General features: G+C 40.0%; 1 protein-coding gene across 3 annotated transcripts in view; it reads left to right on the top strand.

Annotated features, from left to right (window-relative positions):
- SNX31 (sorting nexin 31) overlaps nucleotides 1-24524 on the top strand; it is a 31808-nt gene extending 7284 nt beyond the window's left edge. For 2 of the 3 annotated variants that reach the window (XM_075495056.1, XM_075495055.1), the window contains 11 exons: nucleotides 946-1010; nucleotides 9314-9424; nucleotides 12747-12837; nucleotides 14505-14592; nucleotides 16477-16546; nucleotides 17080-17172; nucleotides 17810-18013; nucleotides 18524-18619; nucleotides 20462-20539; nucleotides 21584-21643; nucleotides 24344-24524. In XM_075495056.1, coding sequence (XP_075351171.1) covers nucleotides 946-1010; nucleotides 9314-9424; nucleotides 12747-12837; nucleotides 14505-14592; nucleotides 16477-16546; nucleotides 17080-17172; nucleotides 17810-18013; nucleotides 18524-18619; nucleotides 20462-20539; nucleotides 21584-21643; nucleotides 24344-24439 — 1052 coding nt within the window. In that variant the 3' untranslated portion in view covers nucleotides 24440-24524. The remainder of the gene's footprint in view (nucleotides 1-945; nucleotides 1011-9313; nucleotides 9425-12746; nucleotides 12838-14504; nucleotides 14593-16476; nucleotides 16547-17079; nucleotides 17173-17809; nucleotides 18014-18523; nucleotides 18620-20461; nucleotides 20540-21583; nucleotides 21644-24343) is intronic. The other variant, XM_075495057.1, reaches the window with a different exon arrangement.
- The last annotated feature ends 271 nt before the right edge of the window (nucleotides 24525-24795 follow it).

Below are 24795 nucleotides of genomic sequence, written 5' to 3'. Positions count from 1 at the left end.
TCTGTTGGTTCACTGGCTCTAGAACAGCAGCATTATCATATTATTTCTCTTATTTCTGAAGTAGCTGCCTTTCTGCAGCTTTCCTAAAATGTAAGGGTGCAGTTTCACACTAAACTTAAGCTAACTTGGCCTTCTGGTGGCAGCCTGTAGTCTGGCCATTCTCTGTTCTTCCAGATCAGTGAGCTGAGCCACTCGTTCCTGCTGCTTCACAACTGCCAGAGCTGACATGGGGCCAGGTGTGAGAACTTATGGCTGGTGGGTAAAAAGGGAGGCAAAAAAGACAGGCACTTGGACTGGTAGAAGTGTAATATGGAACTGGGGTCTGCATAGACTTCTTCCCTTCAAGGGTTTCCAGGCAGACTTCTGAGAATTATAACAAGAGTTTGTAGAAAAATTAAATCTTGGGTGCAATATGTGTTATAAACCAGGTCTGCAGGATCCCTAGAATGCGTCTTGAGTTTCATGTAGGCCAAGAAATAAAAAAATATAACCATTTCAACTACCCAAAAAGAAGTGTGTGTGAGAGGATGATCATAAAGAGGTTTTGTAGCCTCTGGCCTCAGATACTTTGTGCCAAGACTTACAAAACAGAAACTCAAGATTAGTCTTTAAAATCTTACTTGGTGATTATTTTATCTTTCACTTGAGTATTCAACAGTTCCTTTTAGAGTCACTGGCCATGAGTGACCATGGAGTTACATGGCCAAGAACCCTACTGTAGTCTGGCTTTGGGAGAATAGATGCATTTTGCACTGTTCATAGCTTCAGTGATTTAACAACAGGCTAGTAAAGGTAGCTGTGCAGAAACCAAAGGATGAGCAAAGTAGCACTGATGGTTTAACCAACAGTCATGTTGTACACATCTTGTTTTTAGACACTAGCCATGTTTTTCATCTTTTGGCTAAGTTTGGTTTCCTCCCTTCCCATCTTCTTCTTGTTTTTCAGTTACTTTGGATTCAAATATTACCAATAGTGATGTCTTCATAGGTTTTTTCCGAAAGCTACAGCAGGTAAGTTTTGAATTTTTCAGCCAAATAGTTTGTTATATGAAAGAGTTGAAATATTATCCTACCTCCTGAGTTCAAGGCTTCCTTTGCTATCTTCCTTTCCTCGTGTTCTTAGCGTACTGGTCTGTCTTGTAAAGCAGAGAGTTCCGATGACAGAGTGCTCTCTGTGAAGCCTGAGTGGCAATAATAGTAGTATTGCTATTGTTTTGTCCATGTACAAACTTGTTTCTCACATGGAAAGAACTATTTGCTTTGTTTTTATATCCTGTATCATATCTGATGAATCTTTTGCCTCTAAACAGTTCCCAGAAGAGTCTTTGTGAGAGCTCAATAGAAGGATTACACACATTCTTGGATTTTGCAACTGTAAATGCTTTTTGGTAGTGTCAGTGCTTTGGACTGATAAGTGTATTGATGACTGCTGTGAAAATGTCATGTTCTCTTATCTTGCAACTGTAGTGATGGGCAGAATCTGGCATGTGTTTGGGTTGTTGCAACCTAGATGACTTTTGAAATCCATTTTGATGTGCTCCATGACATGTATGATCTTTCTTGGGCAGGCTTGGAGCCTGGATAGCTCTTGCTTGTGTCTGACTACTGCAAGGTGCATTATGTCCCTTTTCTTCCCTTATCTCCTCTCCAGCTGCTGCGGTTCTTATGAGGATAGTAGTGTTTTGGAGCAGTATGACTCCAACAGCATTTTCAGGGAGGGGATGCTGCTTTAGTTTTCTGGGAAGTGCTTGGCATGCTGCTGGTGCTGCTGTAACCTTGCTTGCAGTGAGTTGTTCTGGAGAGAGGGGATGTTTTGAAGGACCAAGTAAGAGTTTTGTGACTCGAGAGCTCTTCACTTGCTATGTGTGATTAGGGTATGTAAGGGGAGTTCAGAAGGGCTATAGAAAATGGTGTGAAGAAGTATTCCTAACAAATTCTAGAAAGGTTTTTCCTATATACTTCATAAATAGAAAGGTACAGTTTATTTACAGTCTCTTAAATTCAGACCTACTGAAGAGAGTGAATGAAAAGCCCCTTTCTGATTAGGGGTTTCTTTTGTGAGAAGCAATCTCTCTTCAGTTCTGATCCAATGCCTGTTATAGCCTTACAGAACTCCCAGCAATTACTCCTGAGTCTTGATTAGTCTTGATGAGACTGATAACAGGTCTGCTAAAGAAAGTTAAATCCATCAGGAATGCCTGCAATTTGCCCTCAAACACTGCCAACTGACTTTTTTTGACAAAGTTCTGGCAGGAAATAACTCTTCAAAATGCATGTTTGCAGCGTTTAAAGATGTCTTGGCATGCCAGTGTTGTGGATTTCTCTTAACATACCATCAGAAATGATGTTGTATATTTAGGTTTTTCTTTACTGCAGGCCCTTTTGGTGAAGAGGGGTGACTTGATAAGTACATGTATAATACTTGATTTATGGGCTCTGTACATATGTGTGTGTGCTTATTAAGGCATGTAATGACTGTGCTGCCAAAAGCAGTCAGTTATTTTGTAGAGTTCAAGGTTGGCACTGAATTATACCTTAAATGTTAGTGCAAGGTCAGTACCTTCTCAAGACATAAAATTAACCCAAGTTTCTGTTCCACAATACAATGGATTTTCATATACAATGTTTAGGCTTCCTGCTCGGCAAAGACAGTAGTTCTCCAGCTCTCTTTTGTTTACAGTTTAAACTTAAAATGGTTGTGCTTACATAAGTTGCTGCTTCATAATACAAATAGCAGCAGTGCTTTATGTGTTCTTTCATTATGATAAAAAGCAAACTCCTCAGGGAGATCAAATAACTCTGTGAAAGACAGGAGTGCATCCACTGTCATTAACTGGTCACAGTGCCTTTAATTGGTGTAACTGATGGCTGAATAAGTATTCATTTTGGCTATTAAAGAACCTCACTCAACAAACTGGCTTTGTGCACGTTCCAGTATTTATTAGTATACTGTGACTTGTGAGATGTTTTATGGCAGAGTGACAAAACTTCTGTAACAGCATTGAAAGACATGGAGTGAAGTTCATCTTTAAAGCACCTCTGTACTGTTCTTTCCTTCTGCACTGCTGAAGATGTGTAGGCAGCACTTAGCGTCCTACACGTTGCTTAGGAGTGAAAATATAGTGTTTCAGTGTTACTGCTACTTAGTGTTAAAACCAGTCATTACCTCAAACTTGCTCTTGTTTATGTTACATTGCAAGAGGGATGATTAATGAAAGATTCAAGAATAAAACATCATTAAAATGATGAAATAGCATGCTCCTTTTCTGTCAATGACATGAACTGGCTTTGACTAGTCAGTCTTGGCTACCTGAAACAAGTTAGTGTGCACCTGTGCAAGCAACCTGCCAGCTAATGTGGGAGAAGTGACAGAGGGACCACACTGCAAGTGGTGATGAATAGGAAGCAATCAGCCACTTCTCTGCCACCACAGCTACTTATTGAGCACAGATCTGTCTGCAGGTAAAACCAGTGCAGCTTTTTATAATAGAAACCTTCAGTTTTAATAGAATGAGAAGGTAGGAAACCAGAGGTGAATGAGATTGCTAGGCTAGGTTTGGTTTTTTTCCCTAAAAGTTCTACTGCTGACTTCTTTCCACCTTCACTTCTGTCTTTTGTTATGAGAGAGAATAGAGCTGTCCTCTCAGGTAGTCTGCTAGTGCTTGCTTCATTTTCTTGACTTGTCTTTAAAACAGCAGTATTTAAGCTTCTAGCTGAAGATATTTGTATATGTCACTGACTAAGACAGAAGATGCAAAGGAAAAAATCAAACTGAATTTAAGACCTTTTTGGTCCTTGTCCTATGTTTTGCTTCTGAATGGGGTTGTGAAGGGTGTGTTGACACCAGCACTCCCTGGAGTAGGAGTGCTGTGCAAGGACCATGGCTTTAGTGCAGCAGCTTGACAGTGGTGAACATGACTCATCTGTATCTGGACTCAACATCACACCAACCAGCTATATCCCCCTCATCATATCTAACAGGGCAAAATTTTGAAGTGGGGACAAGCCCATGCAGGTTAACCCTGCTTTCCAGGCCCCTGTTTTCGCCCAGCACCACCTTCACCTGTTGCCTAGGTTGTTACAGTTTGCTCCTTATAGCAGGCAAGCTCTGGCTGTTTCCCGAGCAACCTAATGTCATGGGAGAAGTTGTCAGGGGACAGCAGGGCTCCTAACACATGGGGAAGCAGTTTGGCACAATGGATGCTTTGCTAAAAACAAGCATTGCTGAAATATTTACCAACACTATCGTGTAGCAGAGTTGAACCACCTAACCCATAACCTCCCTCACCCTCCACTCTTCCAAACTCTGCAAACTTGGCTAGCGACCAAGCTGGAGAGACAGATTCAGTATATGCCCCACTACCTCCAGCTCCTAAAGACAAATGGCACAGTTCTTGCAAGAAGTCATTAACAAGATGAGACCATTGTGGCTGTGTCACGTCTTCTCCTTTTTCATCAGGAGAAACACAGTGAGCAGGTACATACATCCCTATCAGTCTCATTTTAATGCAACTCATCTATAACCTTGAATATAATCTGAGATCATGGGCTGTCTCTGTATTGGGCACCCATAGAGTAATGTGGTATATTCAGGATGCAGCTGTGAGGACAGCCAGTCATTATGCATTTATGAATAAAATTGAGATCTATTTCCTTGCAGCAGCAGAGGTTTGGAGTTAGTGATCTAGGAGGCTGACCTTTTCCAGTCTGCGTTGCTGGTAAACAGCAGCCTTTAGCATGAGCAAAAGGATTCAGGTGTTGGCAAAAGGACAGATGAAAAGTTTCTGAGTACTTGAGCAAATAGAGCCAACCAGTGCCTGATAACAGGCAAAAAGTAGTGTTCTTACGTGGTCCTTCATCAAAGGACTCTGATGTAAGGTGGTTTTCTTTCCGAAGGGCAAGCATGAGGCCAAGGATTGAATACCATGAGAGAGCTGTGGTGTGTATGCTATTGAGAGTGTAGGTAAAATGTAACCCAGAAATCTGCAGGTGTTGCCAGGAATCAAAGTTGGTCTGATCATGGGCTGCGTTTTCTTGGATAGAGGCCCTCTATCCATGCAGCCTCTGCTTCTCTGCACTCACAATGCACTTACCATTTGTGCATGCAATGGAGGAATGCATGTGTGTAACATTCCTCTGTACTCAATCACAGTAACTCATAAATGTGTTTGGATGTGTATGTACACAAACAGAAGTCAGGCTGAGTATCTACGATTTCAGCACTGCTCTAAAAATGTTCTTTCTTTTGTATCAAACCAGGTTGGGTTTCTTATTTATGAACTTCTATTTCAAAAGTGCAGCTGGCCAGAAATCTGAATTTCATGTGGGAAGTTCCCATACTTTCAGACTCTTATTGTGTGCTGGCCAGGGGGGAAGGTTTCTGGCATAGAAAGTTCTGAAGAATTTTAATTCAACGATGTCTGTTTTATTTTTGTTTCAATGTTAAGATGCAATTCAGTCCTCTGGCCTGCTGTTCTTTTCAAATATGTTGTAATAAGGGCCTCCATTCTCGCCCTTTCTCCTTTTATGGCCCATGCTTCCTAGCTGAGGAACAAATCCATTGAGAGCTTGCCGAGGGTTCAGATTGGTGTTGACTTCTGTTAAAACAAAAATCACTTAATTTTAAGTTTTCTAATGGAAAACTAGGAGGAAAAAAAAAGATACCTAGGTATCTTTTTTTTCCTGTAGGTGAACTATATAATAGATATATTTGTTTGTTTGTTTGTTCACATTTTTTTGTTGGGTTTGTGGTTTTTTGGTGGTTTTGTTTTTGTTTGGGTTGTCTTTTTTTTTTCCCCAAAACTGTTCTTTTCATCAAAACCAAAAAATGAAGAAAATCCCTCACCAGCTCTGTATTATTCTGTATTCTTATATTCATGACTGAGATGTGCTTCAAGCTACTGGGGCAGGCAAGTGGGGAGTAGGCAGCAGTTCTAGATGTTTCAGGAGATTTTACTATAGATGATAGTGACAGGTTCAAATAAGCAATATTAAGGGATACAAGAAAGTGTCCAATTCTAGTTACATGGCATGTTCCCTGAATTACAGGAGCAAAAGCGTTGGAAACGTGAAAAGTACTACCAAACATGTACTGTTGCCAAAATACAGGGGTTTTTTTTATGTTGGTGCCTGTTTTGAGTAGATGAGGCAATGACTACTGCTTTTTCCAAAACTAAAATAGCAGCTTGGGAGAAGATCTGAACTTTTCTGACTCACTGCTGCAAATTTCTTTCAAAAGTATTTTTCTAACCATTTTGGAAGTGGTTGGGATTGCCATGTGCGTTTACTAAGTGGATTATCGCTAACACTGATAAATGCTCTTCCCTTTGTATTTGTGTTAGACTTATGCTGGATTCTCTTGTGTTGTTTTAGGGACATGTCTGTATTTATATTTCTTCACTTAACACTGTCTTCTCCTGCCTTACAGACTGCACTGTTTCCTCCTTTTGTTTTTATGTAAGTAAATTTTTTTGGTCTCAACAATACTTCACTGATAAGAGGCTAAACACAAATATTTATAACACCGAACAATGTGTGGAGTTTCTGGCACGGACAGTTCTGCCTTCTGGGGTAAAAGCATGTGATGGAGGGAAAAAAAAATCCCCAAACCCAACAGTTTAAGATAATTCTTATTTTTGGTTTGCTGTTTCATAGCCATATTAAAACAGTAATCAAAAGTTGAAGGTAAGAAAGTAGGGAATTTGTCCCCAAGACCATGAAATGAAACTGTGCCTGTAGTTCGGTAGTCAAATAAGATAAATTAAAGCAGTTTTTAAAAGAAAACTGCGGAAACCACTGGTTTAAGTATGAAACAGTGATACTTAATGTGACCATTCTAGATGGGACTGAGATTTTCTTTAATACATCCTTTTTTGTAGATCCTCAAATTAATCTGCCTACTAATACATTGCATGGTGTTCTTGGAGAACTCAAACTGCTTGGAAGTAGCTTGAAAGTTCGAATCACGCTTTTCTTCTTCCCCTCATGATCGCCGAGTTGAGGTGGCAAATAGGGTAGGGTGCTGCGAGGTGTGATTCCCTTTGGGTGGCAGAAAGGTGAAGTGACCTTTGTGTTTCTGACCCTGGGCTACCACAGTGGACAAGATGGCCTGCACCCAGGCTGTGAAAGCTGCAGGAGCAGCAGTGAGGATCTGGCAGAAGTAGATGCGTAAAGTCTTCCATGTCCTTTCCCTAAGGGGACCCTATCTTCAGCGTTAGCAGCCCACACCCAGGAGTGCTTACTGCAGTGCATGACCCTTTGCACTCACCTTCACCCCCCAGCAGTGCTAGTCCTGGGTAGTAAACTGGCTATATAGTGACCTGCTTGCTCTTTGTCAAGAGTCAGTAATGAGTTACATGTCTATTTCATTCTGACCTTTGCATCCCATGTTTGTTCCAAGTTTCACATACACTTTTGTCACATGTGAAATGTTTCATACCAAAATATGTGCGCTGAAGGCATTTGTGGGGAAGTGTCTGCTCCTTCCTGTTTGAGGAAAGTAGTAAAGTACTCGGGTAAACACAGGAGATGATCCTTGATGTAAGAGAGAGAGGGGCTTTTGTATCTCCACAGAAGCAAAGTAATGCTTATTTTCATTAAGAAGAATGACTAGACCTGTCTCCTGGATAAGAAGGAAGAAATTAGTTTGGGGATAAAGATAAATCTGTGTGGATCCCCAGAAGGACTTCGGACAGGGCATGGGCTAATGCCTTGAAGATGTTCTCTTGTTCTTTAATACATGCAAAGAGATGTGTAGGCATGCAGCTAGGTGAAATACTGGGTGTCAGGAAAATCCGTGGGAAGTTTGTTTAAATAAGATTGTTTTGGTTTTGTTTTCCTCGAGACCTTTTTTTCCCCCAGATACCATCCTACAAACTTTTATCGACTTGTTCTTGATTTTTAGATGATGTGGAAGAAAACACATTTTTGTTTGCATTTGATCTTACCTCAAAATAACTCTTAATTAAGACAGATTTACTGGAAAATATGGTCTTTCTGATCCAAAAAAGTTACCGGTCTGAGCTGAGTTAGTTAACTGGAGTCACTTAAGATGTATGCATCTTAGCATGTTCTTCAGGGTACCCAAAGGGAGGTAATGGAGAACATAGCATAAATGTCAGCCTTGCCACCCTGCTCTTGCTGACGTCGCAGGGGTCAGGAGATACTCCTATATACAGGCACCATGAAGACTCTGCAGTAAGTAACCGAGAGTACTTGAAACCTAAGGGAGTTTCCCATATCTTTCACCAGGCTAGCAAAGGTGGATGCAAGAAATTAAAATTTAATATTGCAGGCAGTATGTGCAATTACAGCATTTTTCCTCCACTATGAATCTCAAGGGAAGTACCTCTCCTTAATTAATAAAAATGCCAGAAGGACCATGGCTGTCCTGTGATACAGGGCAGTCAACAGGAAGAGGAGCTGCAGCAATGAGTTTCTGCCACCTCATCCAGATGCATCCCCAAGGGAGTTCTCAAACTAGTGTCCATCCTCTTGAAACAAGTAAGTCTGACTTCTCATGCATAGCAAGGCATGGGGCTTTCTGAGTTTGAGCTCAGGAAAGTCTTTTAGGGAAATGTAAAGTCTTGATATAAAACCAGCGGGGAATACATAATTTCTGTGCACTACCTCACTGTTAGAAATGTGTACTTTACTTCTAGTCTGACTGCATCTATCATCACCTGACAGCCAATGGATCTGGCTTCTGTACTTTAGTTTTCCTGATTGCATATCACCCCTTTATTATGTCTAGATGTAAGAAAGTTTTCTGAGGTCACTTACTGTGAGGCCTGTTTTCTCATGACCTAAATGCTTTCAGGCTTCTTTGCATCTTCTCTGTTTGCGGTGTTTTTGAACCTTGGGCCCTGGCACTGTGCACAGTATTCCAGTAGCAGTGGCTCTGGTGTGTTAAGATACCATAGCTTCGTTATTTTCACTGGAGATTTTCCTATTTATAGGTACAGGGATGCATTTTTTCCTTTTGGCAAGATTGTGGCTTTGAATGTTCACATGCAGCTATTTATCTGTCTCCTCTTTTTGGAGTCTCTACTTCCTAGGACAGTGACTGCATCGTTCCTACAGATAGTGAGACACTAAGTAACCTGTGCTCAGCTTAACATCAAAGTGACCCTCCTCTAATTCTGCAGTATCTTCCCACTTGGTGTTCTGCATATGATTTTTTTTTTGTGTTTACTGAACAGTAATCTCAATTGTTTATTTTACTGGAGTAAATAGGGAAATGGAGCATCAGCATCTTCAGAACGGCTCCAGCAGTATAGAAAGCAATAAAACAGTGTTCTGTTTCTACCTAACAGGATACATTTAACATCCAAACCCAGAGAGCCTTTCTGGATGTTTACCTCGCTGATGGCAGCAATATTAGACTTGATATCCAGACATCGGACACTGCAGAAAGAATATTAGAGGTAACGGGTTTTTAGAATTGTGTTGAAAGTTTCCATTTGTGAAAGTGGGCAAAAATGAAGATCATTTCAATCGGGAAAGGATAAACTCCCTATTTGAAGACATACAAGAATATCTTCTGTGTTCTTTGAGGGGCTTATTGTACTGGGGGCAAGGTGGGGGGGAGTGTTGCTGATTTTGCAGATGAGCTTTTTTGGTTCTTACATTTGTCCATAATTTATCTCTTCTTAATGTTACGTGCCCTCTGCTTCTATGGCATTTGGCTGTCAAGTTCAGGTTTCCTTCATATATGATAGAATCAGAAAATATATACTATTCCTTATGGGGACATATTCTTAATTAAACCCCCCTTTGGTTTAGCATAGTGTGGGTGAAAGTGCTTGAACACTGTAGTCAGAAATGGTGGTCTAGTCTTGGCTTATGTCTTAGCTGGTGCACTGCTGTTAAAACTTAGTGTGCAACTGATGTGTCTTGTTTTTCTGCATGCTTCTCTTTGCTTGTTTTGTGTCCCCTGATGTTTGCTGTGAAACTGTGGGACTTCCTTTGCAGTATTGGCGCAGTTCTAGCACTATGGCTCTGGATGTCTGTAACAGCTGGTGCAATACATACAGTAAACAATTGCTAGTTACATTTTGAAACCAGTAGCAACCAAATGTTTACACAACTGACTGGCTTGTGTTTGAAACTTTCATCTGGGGTTCCCTTCTTATGCTAGGAGACAAGGAGCTGCAGTGGCTCTGCATATTTTGTGTATTTGCACGTGTGTGTGCCTGAGCAAGGCTGAAACCTCTTCCTCAGTTGTTCCCATTTCCTAATCTTAACAGCAATAACAAAGCATACACCTGCCAGATGGGTACTCTTCTTTGTCATGGGAATCTGAAGTTTTCCCTCATCATACAGAATTGTGTACTGTATTTCTGTTGTGCCTTTGCAATCTGAGTTTGTGGAGGTAGTTCTCAGCCGGCCATGGGTACAGGCGAGCTGAACACGTATTCACCCCCCTCTGTCAAGCTGATGTGTGTTAGTCTGGCTGCAGAACACACAGTATCTGTGCACAGTTACCATGAGTTGGATAAGACAGGGTAACCCCTTGCTGACTTTGTTCTGCCACGGGGTTTGTACTGCCTGAGGCAATGCTGGGACCAGTTCTTCCAGGGGCAGGTAAGTGTCAGAGTTGGCCTTAGACCCTGCAACAGGAGACTTGTGGTGTGGGACATGCTGAAGGTAAAATGTGTTGGGGATGGCAGGGAGATAGGAATTTTGATTTGGGGAGAGGGAATTAGGTGCTAATAGGGTGGAAGAAGTAAGGAGACATTTTTAGATAGGAGACTTGAATAGGGACCTTGAGTAAGGAAAGGACTTGCTAATGTACTTTAAAAAATACTAATAATTTGGGCTTGATAAACTTGTTAGTTTTGCAGTGGGTCGAGGTAATTTCCAAGCCAGACAGTGGTGTTCTATGTTGCTTTGTGTATTGCATTTATAGATGTTTAATGTTTATGTGGCACTTTAAAGAAACATTTCAGTGACATTTGAAATGCTGAAGACACCATTTCTTCTCTTGTGGTCTTAAAGATGAGAGAGGACTTTTAGGCATTATTTAGCTTTCGTCATTGTAAATGTGCTACCACATTCACTGTTCTTTTGCAGTAGAGGTAGATTTTGCAACCATTACTCCCTAACATCCTGGTGTTCAGGCAGCATATACCAGCTTGTGCTTTGATCCAAGAAATAAAATATGTCAAAATCCTACTGAATCAGAGATCTGTGTTTGACATTCCTGGGAAATGCCATCTGGTATGCTTAGTATTGTGCTGCTAAGGGATAACATGTTGAAGCTCTGGCTAATTTCTTAAAGTAATTTGTGGGGACTTCTTAGCACAGAGGCAGACAGAATGAAAGATGATGCTGCTAATATTCACTTTTGTCTTTTGTGTTTGGACTTCTGAAACTTTCTTCCATTATACCTGGTGTCTGAACTGAGTGTGAGGCAAGTGATTTTTATGCTCTGCTGCCCTCTCCGGTAACAGCCCTGATATTAACAAGTATAAGGAAAACCTCGTGAATGTGTTCTTTAATTTTAACTTGGAATTATTCTTCCCAACCTATATTTAGCTTGATGTCTACTTTTTTCCATGCACAAAAACATGTCTGCTTTTTAAACCAGCTGATACAGCTGTAGAAAACCCTTCTGAACTGTGGAGATGACTGAATTTAGAATGCTGTCATTGTGACACAGAGCTGGAAGTGTTTCTGGATTGGCACCCTTTGGAAGAAGACTGAAAACCGGTACTTCGACCTTGTGCTCAGACAAAGAAACTCCAGCTTCTCTGACCAAAGCATGACTCCTCTATCAGGTTGCACAATCTGCCAGATGAGCTATGACAGGAGTGTTCTCAGGGGTGGAGACTTTTCTTATGGTTGCCACACCACTTTCCTGAGTGAACTCAGGAGATTATGGTAACTGCAGAATTTAGGAATGTTCTGATGGCACTGTGCTCTTAGGTTATGGCTGCTTTAACTTATGCTTTCATTTTTCAGGACCTAAAATAGAACAAGACAATTGCCCCAATCTGATTCAGCAGTTTCTGTGCTCACCTCTGCCTGATTTTTCTGTCCCCACTATCCCATTGTGCAGCTGGTCCTGCAAATAATTTCTGCCTTTTTTGGTTGGTGCTACTTCTGCCCTCTTTCAGAAAAGATGTAGAAGGGCCACAGCAAGCTAAAACCAATCTAAATGTTTATCCAAATGGATAAGGTTTTTCCTCCTTATGCACTGTCAATAATGAAAGCTCAACCGAGCTCAGGTCTGCTCTTGTCAGAAGCCTTCACACAGAACTGTAGAACCGTACAAGTAAGACTGGCCCTTTCAGTAAAGGGGCAGGATTTCTAGATATTTCCTAAAAAACCAAGAGGACTCTATCAGCTTGGAAAATACACAAATCCTGTAAAAATACATATTTGTGATGCTCATATTTGTGAAAGCTCAGAGCACAGTGCTTACAGTACAACAGGATTTGAGGATTTAGTAGTAAAGATCTGGAATAACATGGCAGATGCCTTGCGTTAGAGGATACTTAAATGCATAGCAAGAGTAGAAAACATTTTCTATTTTATTGCTTTATGTTCCTTTGAAACTTATGAAACTCCTCACAAACTCAAATGCTGCAATATGGGAATGGTTATATTTGCTTTTAAATGGGCAGTTAAATGGGACATAAGGGAAAATTTTAAAACAATTAAGTTACATTAACAGGTATTGAACATTTCTTCCTTATTCATGCTAACGGATAGCTAAGCTTATGACCTTCTTTGTTTTTAAAGGTTACATCATGCAAGATGGGGCTATCAAGAGAATTAATAAAATATTTTAGCTTATTTTTCTTTCAAGATCATGATGACGGAGCTCTCTCTGGTAAGTTTTGCAAGGTGCTTAACTTAGCCTTCCCTAGGATCTTTTTTTGTTGGCTGCGATGACTGAACCTGGAGTCTGTATAGAGCTTGCATGAGCTTGCTTAGGCTGAAAGACCTATCCTGTCTGATAAACCCCTTCAAGCCCTCTTCCCACATGGCTTGGAAAGAGTGGTAGTGGGGAACAAAGTATGGCAATAGATAGTGTGGTGCAGGGGTGAGACTTTCACATACAAGCATCATGTCCATTTCAGTTTACAAGACATGTAGCAACTTTACCACATGGGAACTTCTGGGTAGGCATTTAATCAGATGGCCATACCTACATAAAACAGTTCTTAGCTTACAGATCACATGCTGAGTTTAACAATGGGACAGGAACTCTTTTGTTATATTTATAAACAATGTCTGTGGCTTACTTTCCTTTATATCATGACATGTTTCCTTTCTTAACTGATAGAAACTTAAGTTTAACCATGATGGTACTGAGTAAGCTGTAAATCAGGGTTGTGAGTCTCTTTATGGTCATAAAATGTGAAGGGGCTTTTATGTCCTCATTGGTCTGCTGATGTCCTGTTTCCCATGTGGGCAGGTGCGTGGATGAGGCTGGATCCAGGCCTGGGACTGGGATAGGCTCAGGTCACGTCAGGGAAGCGAACAGAGTCTTGCTGTTGACTGGAGTAAAGCTAAGCATTGCAGGCTCTCTGTGTGGCCTTGACAAGTCATTTAGCTTTTTTCAGTCTTCTCATTGGCATAAAGGTGTTACTGCTTTTCTGAACCTTTTCAAGATGAAGGTCCAGTAGTAAACTCGGGCTTACTCAGTGGGGTAGGAACTTTACTGTCTATATCTATTTTATTTATTGTTCCCCTGCCCCCTTCTCTCTGGCTGTGAAAGGTATCTCTGAGTACGCAGAATCCCTGGCTGTTACTGTGTCTCAAATGTATATGGATATAACACATTTTATATACTCTTCGACTGCAGTTGCAGATGGATTTATTTTTGCCTTGTATTGCGGTATAATTAGATACACAGGAGAATAGAAAAGTTTTTCAATGGATTCCATTTCTATGCATCTTTGCTATTCCTCACCAATACATCAAGTCCAAATGTAACCCACAGTCCACTTCCAAAAAATGTTTAGATGCTCACATGCTTAAAATCACGTGTTTAAGTTTTCTGGTGAATTGTGGTATTGGCTTAGAAATAAATGTTTACAGGTTTGGGCCTTTTAGACATGATTTTTAAAAAGTGCACAGGAAAGTAGTGAACTCTGAAGAGTGACATGCTTTTCTTGCTGTACATTAGTTACAGTGTTCTTGTCTGGTGTTCAGTTCAAGAAAAGCACCAGTCCTGGAAGATTACATCCACATGTCCTTTTAAGCAGTATAGATGTTTCTGCATTTGCTGTGTTTTGAGAGAAGGATATTCTATAAGAGCATAGTCTAAGGCAGTAGAGAGATTCTGTAAGTATATAGAGCTATGTAAGTTTAGACTCAGAGAAGTGAGGAAGATAACTAACCTGTCACTTTACTTTATGCCAGAATTTATATTTAAGTTCTTTTTCTTCTCCAAAAGCACATTGCTAATCAGCACTAACTGATATGTGAAAGTAGCTGGGCTATTTTACTAGATTTCACCAGATGTCTCTGTGGTTTTTCTTCTTTTCCCAGTGGTGAAAAAAGTGGCAGACTTTGAACTTCCTTATGTGAGTCTTCAGAGCATGAAAGAGTTGCACTGTAAGCTTGGGATCAGAAAGTGGTGAGCAAGAAGCTTAAGAGAAACTACGAAGATGCCTGAAAACTGCTACAAACAGAGAAAGAAATCCCTTGAATAACTTAGTTACAAAGTCTTCAAGCCTCAGCAGCTTGACTGTTTTTCTCTGAGGCCAATTTGTTATTGGATTGACTGGTTTCTGTGGCTCTGTGTGTTTTAAATTTTATCACTCTAGTTTTCCTGAAGTGTCCTTTACTGCAGCTGGCTATTTATTCCTTCTCTCTTTTAGAATCTATAGAGAGGTGCTTTGTGGTTGTTCGCCTCCCAATTTTTATACCTGCATAATGCAGTGACCACAAATGGGACTATACCTGTAAACAATATAGAAGAGAACTTTGAGTTCTGAGTTGCAAGCTGCAGCTCTGGGCAGGGGTGGATTACTTTTTATCTAAAGTGCTCATTTCTCTATACTAATACACGAAATACCTGAGGCTATAGCTTGAGCATTTCTTTTGGTAAGTGGCCTGGCTTAAGCAGCAGAGCGCTCTTCCCCTTTCATTTGCTCGCACCTCGGGCTCCTCCTCAGTTTTGCTGGTAGAACTATGTGGGCAGACATGGTGAACTGGACTGGCGAGCTAACTTGGCCTAAAAATAAGTTGCTGGCCGTTTATTTTTTAATTTGGTTTTGCTGGCCTATTTTTGGCCTCGGTCAGTCCCCCAGTCTCTTCTGCTGTGCAGAAAACAGTTGTGCTGACTTGTGGGTGAGGATAAACCCTGGGGACAGGGAGTCTGGTGCCAAAGTCCCACTTGTCAAACAGTGCCCTGAGGGTGCAGTTAGGCAGTATAGCTGAGCCAGTCTAGTGGCTTGCTGCTGTGGTTGTGGTCTGGTCTACTTCTCCCCACAATGAAAAAGAAAAAGGAGAATAGATTTTTGCATGCTTAGTGTGTTGCATTGGCTGCATCAGATGAATGCTAGAGCAAGGACTGTGGCTGGGAGCAGAAGAGGAAGAACAGACCATGCCTTTTGGTGGCAGCCAGCAAGGTTGCTTGGCTTGAAGCTACACAGAAATCTGTTGTTTGATGCTTGTAATTTGTCTGGTTTAAATCTACTGGGCTAGACCTTGGCCTCTACAAAGCTTTCTCTGTTTCCCTATATGTGCCCTTATAAACTGGAGAACCTAGCAGCCTAATGAAAGCACTGCGTGGTACTAAGTCATGACAAAGTGACTGTCTGAGTAGATACTTCTCCATCTAGCACTGCTTCAAAGCACAGAGATAGGAAATGGCAGTCTTTGGGTTGTTCTGTGCTGCAGGAGGCGTATCACCTGTAATACAGCCGTACCAGCTATGGAGCCTGTGCTGCTCTGTTTGTACTGTCATGTAGACTTACCCAAGCTGCTTTTAAATAAAATGGCTCAAGCTAGTTGTTGCAGCTTGGCACTTGGATAACTGAATATTTAATCTGCTTTGCTGCTGTACTGATCTGATCCTGCAGCAGTTCTACAGTAGTTGGTACTGCAGCTAGCTAGCTTAAGGCTAGGTCTCGTATATCAGCACTGCAGCATGGCAGTGGATACTCTGAGAGTCTTAACTGTTAGGTAGACAAACCCCGAGTTGTTTGAGGATAGGAAGAGGAAAGTTTTAGTTCTAAATTGTAACTGTTATGTTTGGTACCACCAAAATCAAAGTGGAGAGATTGGAAAACCTGACTTTAGTTTATTTCTGTTTTGCTACAATGTATAAAGAATGAGCATAGTACACACTTCAAGGGCACAACTGTTTTTTGGTTTGGGGTTTTCCTCTTTTATTCTGGTAAGTAATGGGATCTTTCTGGGTTGTGCTCCCATCATATTTAGCTGAAAAATCAAAACGCCATATTTAGAAGCATATCCTCATATTTTATTACTTTTTTCCCTTGGCATGGAAAAGGTATATGGATCCTTCTCTTGATACACTGCTGATGGATTGTAGAGCTTCACTGAATTTGCTATATATGCAGGTAAAACTGAAAGGTCTTTAGAATTTTAAAAGTTAGTTTTCCCACATTAATTTCATCTTTTATACAATTTCTTGAAACATTTGTAAAAGGTTCTGTGTAACACTGCTTTGTTGTGCTTTTCTAAGTGCTGGGTATAGCTGTTGTTAATCATGTTCTCCCCCACCCCCCCAACTCATGTACTAGAGATTCTAACTCATCTGTGTTTTCTGCATGGGAAAAGTATTGCACAAAAAGGACATATTTAGGTGTCCACCCACTCTATTTTCAAGTGTATGTATGTATCTATGTCTCTATATGTAGGCACTCTGCCATGATATAACAGCCTTTGAATTCTGAACTGCAGGTGTGTTGAGTTGTGCTAGCTTTGGAAATTAGTAATTCAGGAGGAAAGAACAGTGTAGAGTGAACTTGTCCCAAAATCAAAGGCCTTGTTTAATAAAAAGCTTTCTGTGTGTGTGTGTTTCGGAGTGTTTGTGTGTGAAAGGAAATACATTTTTGCTGACTTTTTTGCTATTTTTAAAAATTCTTCTAAGGCAATCCAGGAAGTTAAGAGGAATTGGGTTAAACCAACAGAAGGGCAGATGCAGGAACTTAAATTTCTACAAAAAAATGAAAACAAAGCAAAGGTAAAATGATATTGTTTTTAAAATACAAACAGATCAAAGGAGTGGTTTTTGAAGCAATGATACTAGAGGCTGTGACTTTAAAAACAGAGTATGGTTTTGTGGAGTGGTTTGAGCTAGAGACCCAGGTCTCCCACCTCCTGGTCAGGTATTGAACCACCAAATAGAAAAGGAGGTTTCCATCTCTGCTAGCATTTTAAAATATCCCAACAGAATGACTGGGACCCCAAGAGCTAGCACAAAGTTTTTGATTGTGAATCCTAGTCTTTGCTAAACTCAGGTGCAAAGGTTTGTCATCCAGTTTAGGAAATCAGATAGAAATTCAGACTGCTGGGACTGCTGTTCTCAGTATTTCTTACTGGTTAGCTTTATCTCTTCCCATCATCATATCTGATAAACATCCAAAAGACCCAGCTCATCATATCTGGGGAAGGGGGGAGAACCCTCAAGTCTCTAAGTCTGGACTGCGAGCGCTATTCTCTGAATCAAGCATTGACATGTGGTGAATCTGTGTCCTCCCAGGAGAAACAGTATTAGGAATCGGAAAGATTTGTCTTAGCCCTTCCCCCCCCCCCCCTCAGATCACTAGATTTCACTTGCCTTTACAGCAAATCACTTTAGTTCTGTCTTTTTGGTGCAGTTCCTGGAGCTGATTCGAGAAATGCAGTTCTATGGATACATACGGCTTGATCCTTGCATTTGTGACTATCCAGAAGAAGGCTGCTCAGCTGACATCTATGTTGGCAATAATGAGATTAACTGCTGCATAAAACTGCCTACTAACCAAACCAAAGAGGTCAGCTTTAAAATCAACAGGTTAAGAAGTTGGCAGGTTACTTTTCTTGTAAGTACTTCACTGACTTTGTATCTGAATTCACTTTCCCTTCATGAAAACTAAGGCTATCAGGGAAGAGCAGGTCTGGGAGACAGAGGCGGACTGCTTTAAATCCATCCCATCTGCCCATATTCCCCTCCAAACCTATCCTGAAACATATTTCCTTGGCAGCCTTTACAGCAGAAACCATCTAGCCTTACTCTGCTATGTTTTCTCCCTTCCCTGGTATTGCATGTCATAGTTTACCTGCCCCTTTCCTTTCCTGTTGGAGGCAGAGTTGGCAGTTTTGTGTGGGAGCAAAAGAACTGCTTTAGCCAGCTTTATGCTCGTAAAGACTCCCCTCTCCTACATCCCACTTGCTCCCTCCCCTAGGAGAAGTACAGCTCTTCAGCTGTTTTATTTATATACTGTATAAAATGAACCTGATTGACTAATTCTGATTTAAGGCTGCATACCTTAATGCTGTTTAGCTGTTTCTTCTGATCATTGGTTGTTGGGTTTTGGGGGGGTTTTTTTCAGGGTGCTACAAAGGATGGTGAAGAAGACACTCTGGAACTCAGATTTGAGTACAATGATTCAGGCACATGGCAGTGGATAATTTTGTACACAAAACAGGTTAGTTCTCAGTCCTTTTAGGAAAGGATCAGAGTAAAATGTAATCTTATAGCCATAGGGGATCTTCAAAAGCGGTTAGTCCATCTCTACCAGAGTGCAGCTTTCAAGCAGATTAGCCCAGGGACAGAGTTATCTGGGGAAAAGCATTTGAGTTTCTAGTATAAGGGGAAGAGATTTTTTTTTTCCATTGAAGAGACATATCTAGCATTCAGCAGCAAGCCTGGGATGGAATATGGAGAGATGCAATTTATTTACTGGACTCGGTAAGTATCCAAAGTCATTAATTGGTCAGACCCACCTAAGGTCAAGGGCTCCCATTTTCCACAATAAATCCTATTCTTCAAATATAAATATAAGCCATATTAACACAGGTTAATGGAGGGTGTGAATATGTGACATCATAAATATTTTTTTACATATAAATAATTCTTAAATAAGATTTTTATAGGGTGCCATTCCTCCCACTATTTTCAGGCAGCTTTTTAAAGAGAAAAGTATCGAGGAATTCAAGTCATCCATCTGTGGTTATGCTGCCTAGCCAATAATCTAGGCTCTGCAGTATCAAAGACAGCACCAGTCTCAGTTTAGGTACAGAGCTTCTATAAAAAGTATAGAGCCTGTTATTCAAGTAAACTGCTTTGCTTTTCTCTGAGACCCACCCAGCAGCAGACAGGATTTTTCAAGTAAAATCAAAATGCTTAATTTCTCACACATGACTTCTGAATTCTGGGGTGATGATTCAGTTCACACAGCTATTTAGTAAGTGTTAATTTCCTGCCATGCTTAAGTTTTATGAGAACATGAGCCATAAGCAGTAAGCTTTCTAGTTTCTTTGCTGTTGGAGAACAAAAAAAACCCTAGATTTACCTCAGTATTAATTTCTCCTGTGAAACTTATTAGGGTTGTGCTTGATGTAGTGACTTGTTGATTAGAAAACCTGCGTCCCACTTTCCTCAGAAGTGTGAGGAAGAGCTAAAGGCCAGAAATGTGCTACTGTGTGGAAGAAACAAGGATTTGATACTAGAGCCCATGGCAGAAAATGGAAAGACAGGATGATTTGGAACTTAGTCAGAGATCACCCCCCCACCCGGTCACTGATCTTGTAGGGTATTTTGTCTTTGAGACATGTCTCAGTGCTTGACGCCCTACCTGAGATGCTTCCTTTTGGAGAGTAAGCAGTGAGGTGCATCTCCAGGGTGCAATTCAGACCTTAATTTGGGCTGCATCATCCCACGGAGTTGTACATGCTCATTGGACAGCATAAGGTCTAAGAACAACTCTACTGCTCTCTGAGGTGCCTCTGCTAGATACCTAACGTGGGATGCATGCGTATTGTTCTGTTCATATTAGCTGTGCAAGATGCAACTGTGAGCTGGTCTACAAATGGTTGTGGCCATCTTGTGAAACCACCAGGGCTTTGATTTTTCAGTAGTGCTGAGTGCCTGTGAACTCCAGCTTGCTTCATTTGTTGAAGCGGTTTTGATGCTGATAGTGCCACATTCAAGTAACCTTACTTAGCCTTTGGTGTAATTTGGCAGCCTTTAAGGTAGGAGCCACAGACAACTAGAGAGAATAACTTGCCTCACAAAACCAGTCATAAAAATTCTTATTCTCCACTCTGAGCAGTGGCATGAGGGTTAGTCATGCTGAGGGTGGGCTTTAAGCAACTGCAGTTAGTTCGGTGCACTGTAAGGATGTTAAGCACAGAGTAAAATTAACTGAATTAGAGAAGTAATAGTTCAGTAGTGAGGGACTGTAATTTTTTGGTGGAGGAGGAATGGAAGAGTCAAGTACATCTTTTAATACAAGAAATCAGAATGTTCTTTGGCTTATCCTCTTTAGGCCTTTTTGCTCAGTAGCTGCTTGAAGAAAATTATATCAGAACAGATGATGAAGGCAGCCAAAGAAGGCCAAGAAATGGTGAGCATGTGTGTATGTTGGTATCTGAATTTGTATTTAAAAGAAATAAGCCTGCTACTCTATCATTCTTTCAAATGTGCTGAGAGGAGTCCCACTGAGGAAAAGGATCTCGTATGTTTCAACATTTCAGTACAGAATTAATTCAATAAAAAGTAAATCTTTTCTTAGTTTTACTGAAATAATATTCTGAATGTTAAAGATAGTTTATCATCACAGTTTTAATAATCTGTTTTGCATTCTCTCTCCTTGACTTTAGTTTTTGCTGCATATGATAAAGGGTATCTATGGCATAATTTTTGAATGTTCTGCACTACCCTGTTGTATCCATTTCTGGCTTTCACTTTTTCACCACTTCACTTGCTTCCTCCATCTGCTGCAATGTTAGGCCAATTTGAGATCTGTGACATTCACACTGAGAAACTTTTTGGTTTTAAATAGAAGTGTTAATAAAATAAAAATCTGATTTGTAGCTAAAATACTTCTGCTGTCTTTTGTGTAGGCCTTTAAGGATGAAAGTATGTTTAGATACTTGTTATTTTTAACAATAATTTCCAGCATTAATAATGCCTTTGTTTAACCTTGTGACATCTAAAGACTTTGAATGTCTGCTAACTCAAAACTTCTGAAGAGAAAAAAGGAAAGGAACATGTGTGATCTTCTAGACCCATGCTGGTTACAGTGAGCAATGAGGCAATGAACAGCATGTTATTTCACAGCTTTTAAACTATAAGTGATTCAGAAGAAAAGACTAATTCTAATTTTGGAAAAGATTTGATCTCTTTCATTCTAAGTTTATTTGTAATGGAAGTACAGTTAACCTTTAATTATGAAGATGAGCATTCATTACTTAACTGTTCAGCTGTTGACAGGACTCGGGTAGCTTGGACTAAAACAGAATTATGAGAGAAGGGTAAATATGCCAGTTCACTTCCTGCTCTGTTTCTGCTGGGTTTAACTGAGTGCTGATTTGCTCAGTGTATTTTGTTAGAGTACTCGGGGGAGCATTTAAGCTTATTGTAAGTTTAAATTTTTCAATCTATTTAGGAGATCAAGATGCCTGAATCCATGAAAAATAGTAAGAAATCCAGCATCCAACCAAAGCAGGTTAGTGAGTAAGAAAGTGTCTCTAAAATGTAAATACAGTGTGTCTTGCTTGCTAGTGGTGTTTAGCCCAACCTCTGTTTTTCTGGTTAGGGACACTCCTAAGAAATTTAATGGGAACTTCTTTGGGTAGGAAAAGGAGCTAAACTTGAATTTTGGAAGGAAGAAGAGGGCAAGAAACATGTCTGAATAAAAATTTTATTTTAGTTTCATGGGTTTAATGACAACTTGCTTCATTTTACTTGCTTTTTGCAAGTGTTTCTGAATGAGACATTTGAAGTTTACAGAAAGCCAGAATATATACAGAGATCATGTGTGCATATCCACATGCAGCTGCTGATGTAGTTTACAGACCTGTACTTGGATTCTGCACTGGGATTGTTTATGCATTCATTTTTTCCCTGTAGTTGGGAATTGTACCCATTTGCAAAATTTGTCATGTTATGTATCTATACATATACATTCCTATCATGTAAAAGATGTAATTCCAAGTTCATTTGCTGGAATCAATATTCATAGCTAATAGTTCCTGAATAGCTAAATGGCTAAAAGATGTTGCTTTTCCAAGTCATTTGTTGAATATGAGATCATAAATAAATGGAAAGGGAATAATGTAAAGTGAATTAAAATAAATACCTCTATTACAGTGTGCAATTGGCCAAAGGGGAAATTTTTCTAAAAGAAAACCAAAATCTAATCTGAATTCAGAAAAAAGTAATGTTGCTATATCTTCAGAAACAGCATAAAACCAATCACCAACTGCTGTTCAATAAGCAAATCCATTAACCTGTGTGATGGGTTTTCTTGCCCCTTTCTTTGAAGTGCTCTGTACTTGTCACTGCTGGAGACAAGCTTCTAGCTTAGGTGCGGCCTTCAGTATTCACAAATAACTTGCAAATGATAATAAGGGAGACAACCCTTTCTGAATAGGCTTGCATCTGTGATGAAGACTGAAGGATGTGGTTCAGTGGCCTCACTGTGATACAACTTTAGGAAGGACTAAGTTGCATGGCACTCTGGGCTTGAAGCAATAGTTCTGACTTGAACATACTTTAAAATACCTCCTCGACTGTGAGCAAGATGGGCTGTGAATGCTCCCTCTGAATTTTTGAGAGGAGAGCAGCCTCGGACAGGGCAACATAAAAACACTGAGCTTATCAGCTGTGTCCTGCTGGTGCAGTGTCTGGCTGCTGATATGAAACTCGGTGAACTAAGAAAATTACAGCTGATAATTAGAATGGAGTTGTTTGTTAAAGCAAGTCAAGATATGCTGTTGTGTTAAACAGTGATAGTATGGCATACTATGCCTCATTTTATATGGCAAGTTTAAACTGGTTTAGGTCTTCATGCACCAAGCTGTGTTAGACAGACAATTAATCTAAAATCTTAAACCACGCTTAGCTAACTTCTAAATGCTGTGATTGCAATGTTAAGGTTCTCAAGAATTCCCTTTCCTATTCCTCTATTTCTCTTTGCAAGACACTTGAAAAATGTATTAGAAGTATATCTTTGCACATTCTCATTTGAAAAAGTGTTGTTTGAGTTGGGTCTTAGTACTTTTGCCATTAGTATCCCCAAGAGTCTTACAAGTCTTTGCTCCAAGTTGGTGGAAAGTTTAACTGACTGCTGTCCAAAGATTCTGAAAACTTAAGCCAAATATTTTCTGCTGACTCACGAGAAGAAAAACTTAACTTTGGTTTTCTTTGCGATCCTGTAGCAGTATACTGATACTAGTAGATCAGCATAACAGCCTGTAAATTCTTGTTTGAATAGATAAATCTAGTGCAGCAGTAAGATTTAGTAGGAAAATCAAGAACAATCTTTTGAATTGAGATAAAAATTATTTAACTAGTATGCAATAGGTGGACTTTGCAGATGTGGAGGCTGTTCTGTAGAATGTGCCTGCATCTAGGCACTTTTGCTGTTATCTTTTAGAAATCTTGAAAAAAAAGAGGTATGAAATAACTTCTACAGAGATAATCTATGCAAAATTTGGTTCCAGTTTCCTAACACCTTAATGTTAGTTATTGCAGCATGGTTGCCATAGCTTTGTGATGGACACTTTTAGAAGGTTTTTTCAGGACATTTACTTTACATATATATCAAAATACTGTGTTGCAAGAGGCAGAAGAAAAATCTGCCAGAAATTTTCCTAGTCCAACAGAAAACTGCAGGTACGTGCAATGTAAGGGTATAGTTTGCTTGTTTGTACCTTGGATGCTTATAGTTTGCCTGCTTATACCTGCTGCATGATGTGGTGTTAGGAAGTTTCAGACAGTACATGATACCCCTGAGGAAAAGTAGAGTTGAAAGGTATAATTTATGCAGGTGTTATGGTTAAAGTTAAGAATGTGTGATTAACAGTAGTCAAGCTAATTCAGAAGGCCTAGTAGGCAGTTAAAGTACCTGTACATATGTCCTTGTGGCCACTATAATGCCAAATAACATCAGTGTTAGCACATTTGGAACTGCCATTCAATCTGCACCACATTTAGTACATTGCAATAAACCTTAAGAGCAGAAACAACTGTTCTTATGTCCTATTCCAGCAGAAAAAAATCTGTTCTCTCTGAAATGCCAACAAAAGGATATCAACCACTGCACCTGAACAGTATCATGTCAGATTTTCTAGCTTATGTTTGTATCTATCTATAATTATTGAAATGCATATACTCTTTTAACTGTTTATTTGTTTCGCTGCAGGTAGTTCATTCAGGTTTTATATCACGGAAAAGATTTTTGGTTAGACCAAATGAAGACAACTGTGTATTTGAGAAAATAAAAGAAGAGGACCTGTGATAATTTATTTTAGATACTGTCTTTCAGAATTAATTGTCTGGGAATAATAAACCCATTGCTGAAACCATGAATTATAAGGGCAAAAAAAAATCTTCAGTGTAATTCCTTGCCTTTGCCATGTTCTTTATAGTATTTACAACTCTAGTGAACTAGTTCAAATGGGGTGCTGAGAATCTGGAGATGTCTTGCATACATGTTCTCTTGGCTTTTTTCCCCTAGACTGAAATTGTTGGGGCACAAAGGGGAGGGTTAATTAGAAATGGTGCTACGCTGTTAGAGGAGGAAAAAGTATTTACATGTCAGTTTATGATGTTTCTGTGAGTACTGGTGTAATTAGTGGCTCTTGCCACCTAGAC

Source organism: Mycteria americana, chromosome 2 (assembly GCF_035582795.1).
Source record: "Mycteria americana isolate JAX WOST 10 ecotype Jacksonville Zoo and Gardens chromosome 2, USCA_MyAme_1.0, whole genome shotgun sequence".
NCBI classification, from domain to species: Eukaryota; Metazoa; Chordata; class Aves; order Ciconiiformes; family Ciconiidae; genus Mycteria; species Mycteria americana.
This window is presented reverse-complemented; position numbering and strand designations above follow the sequence as displayed.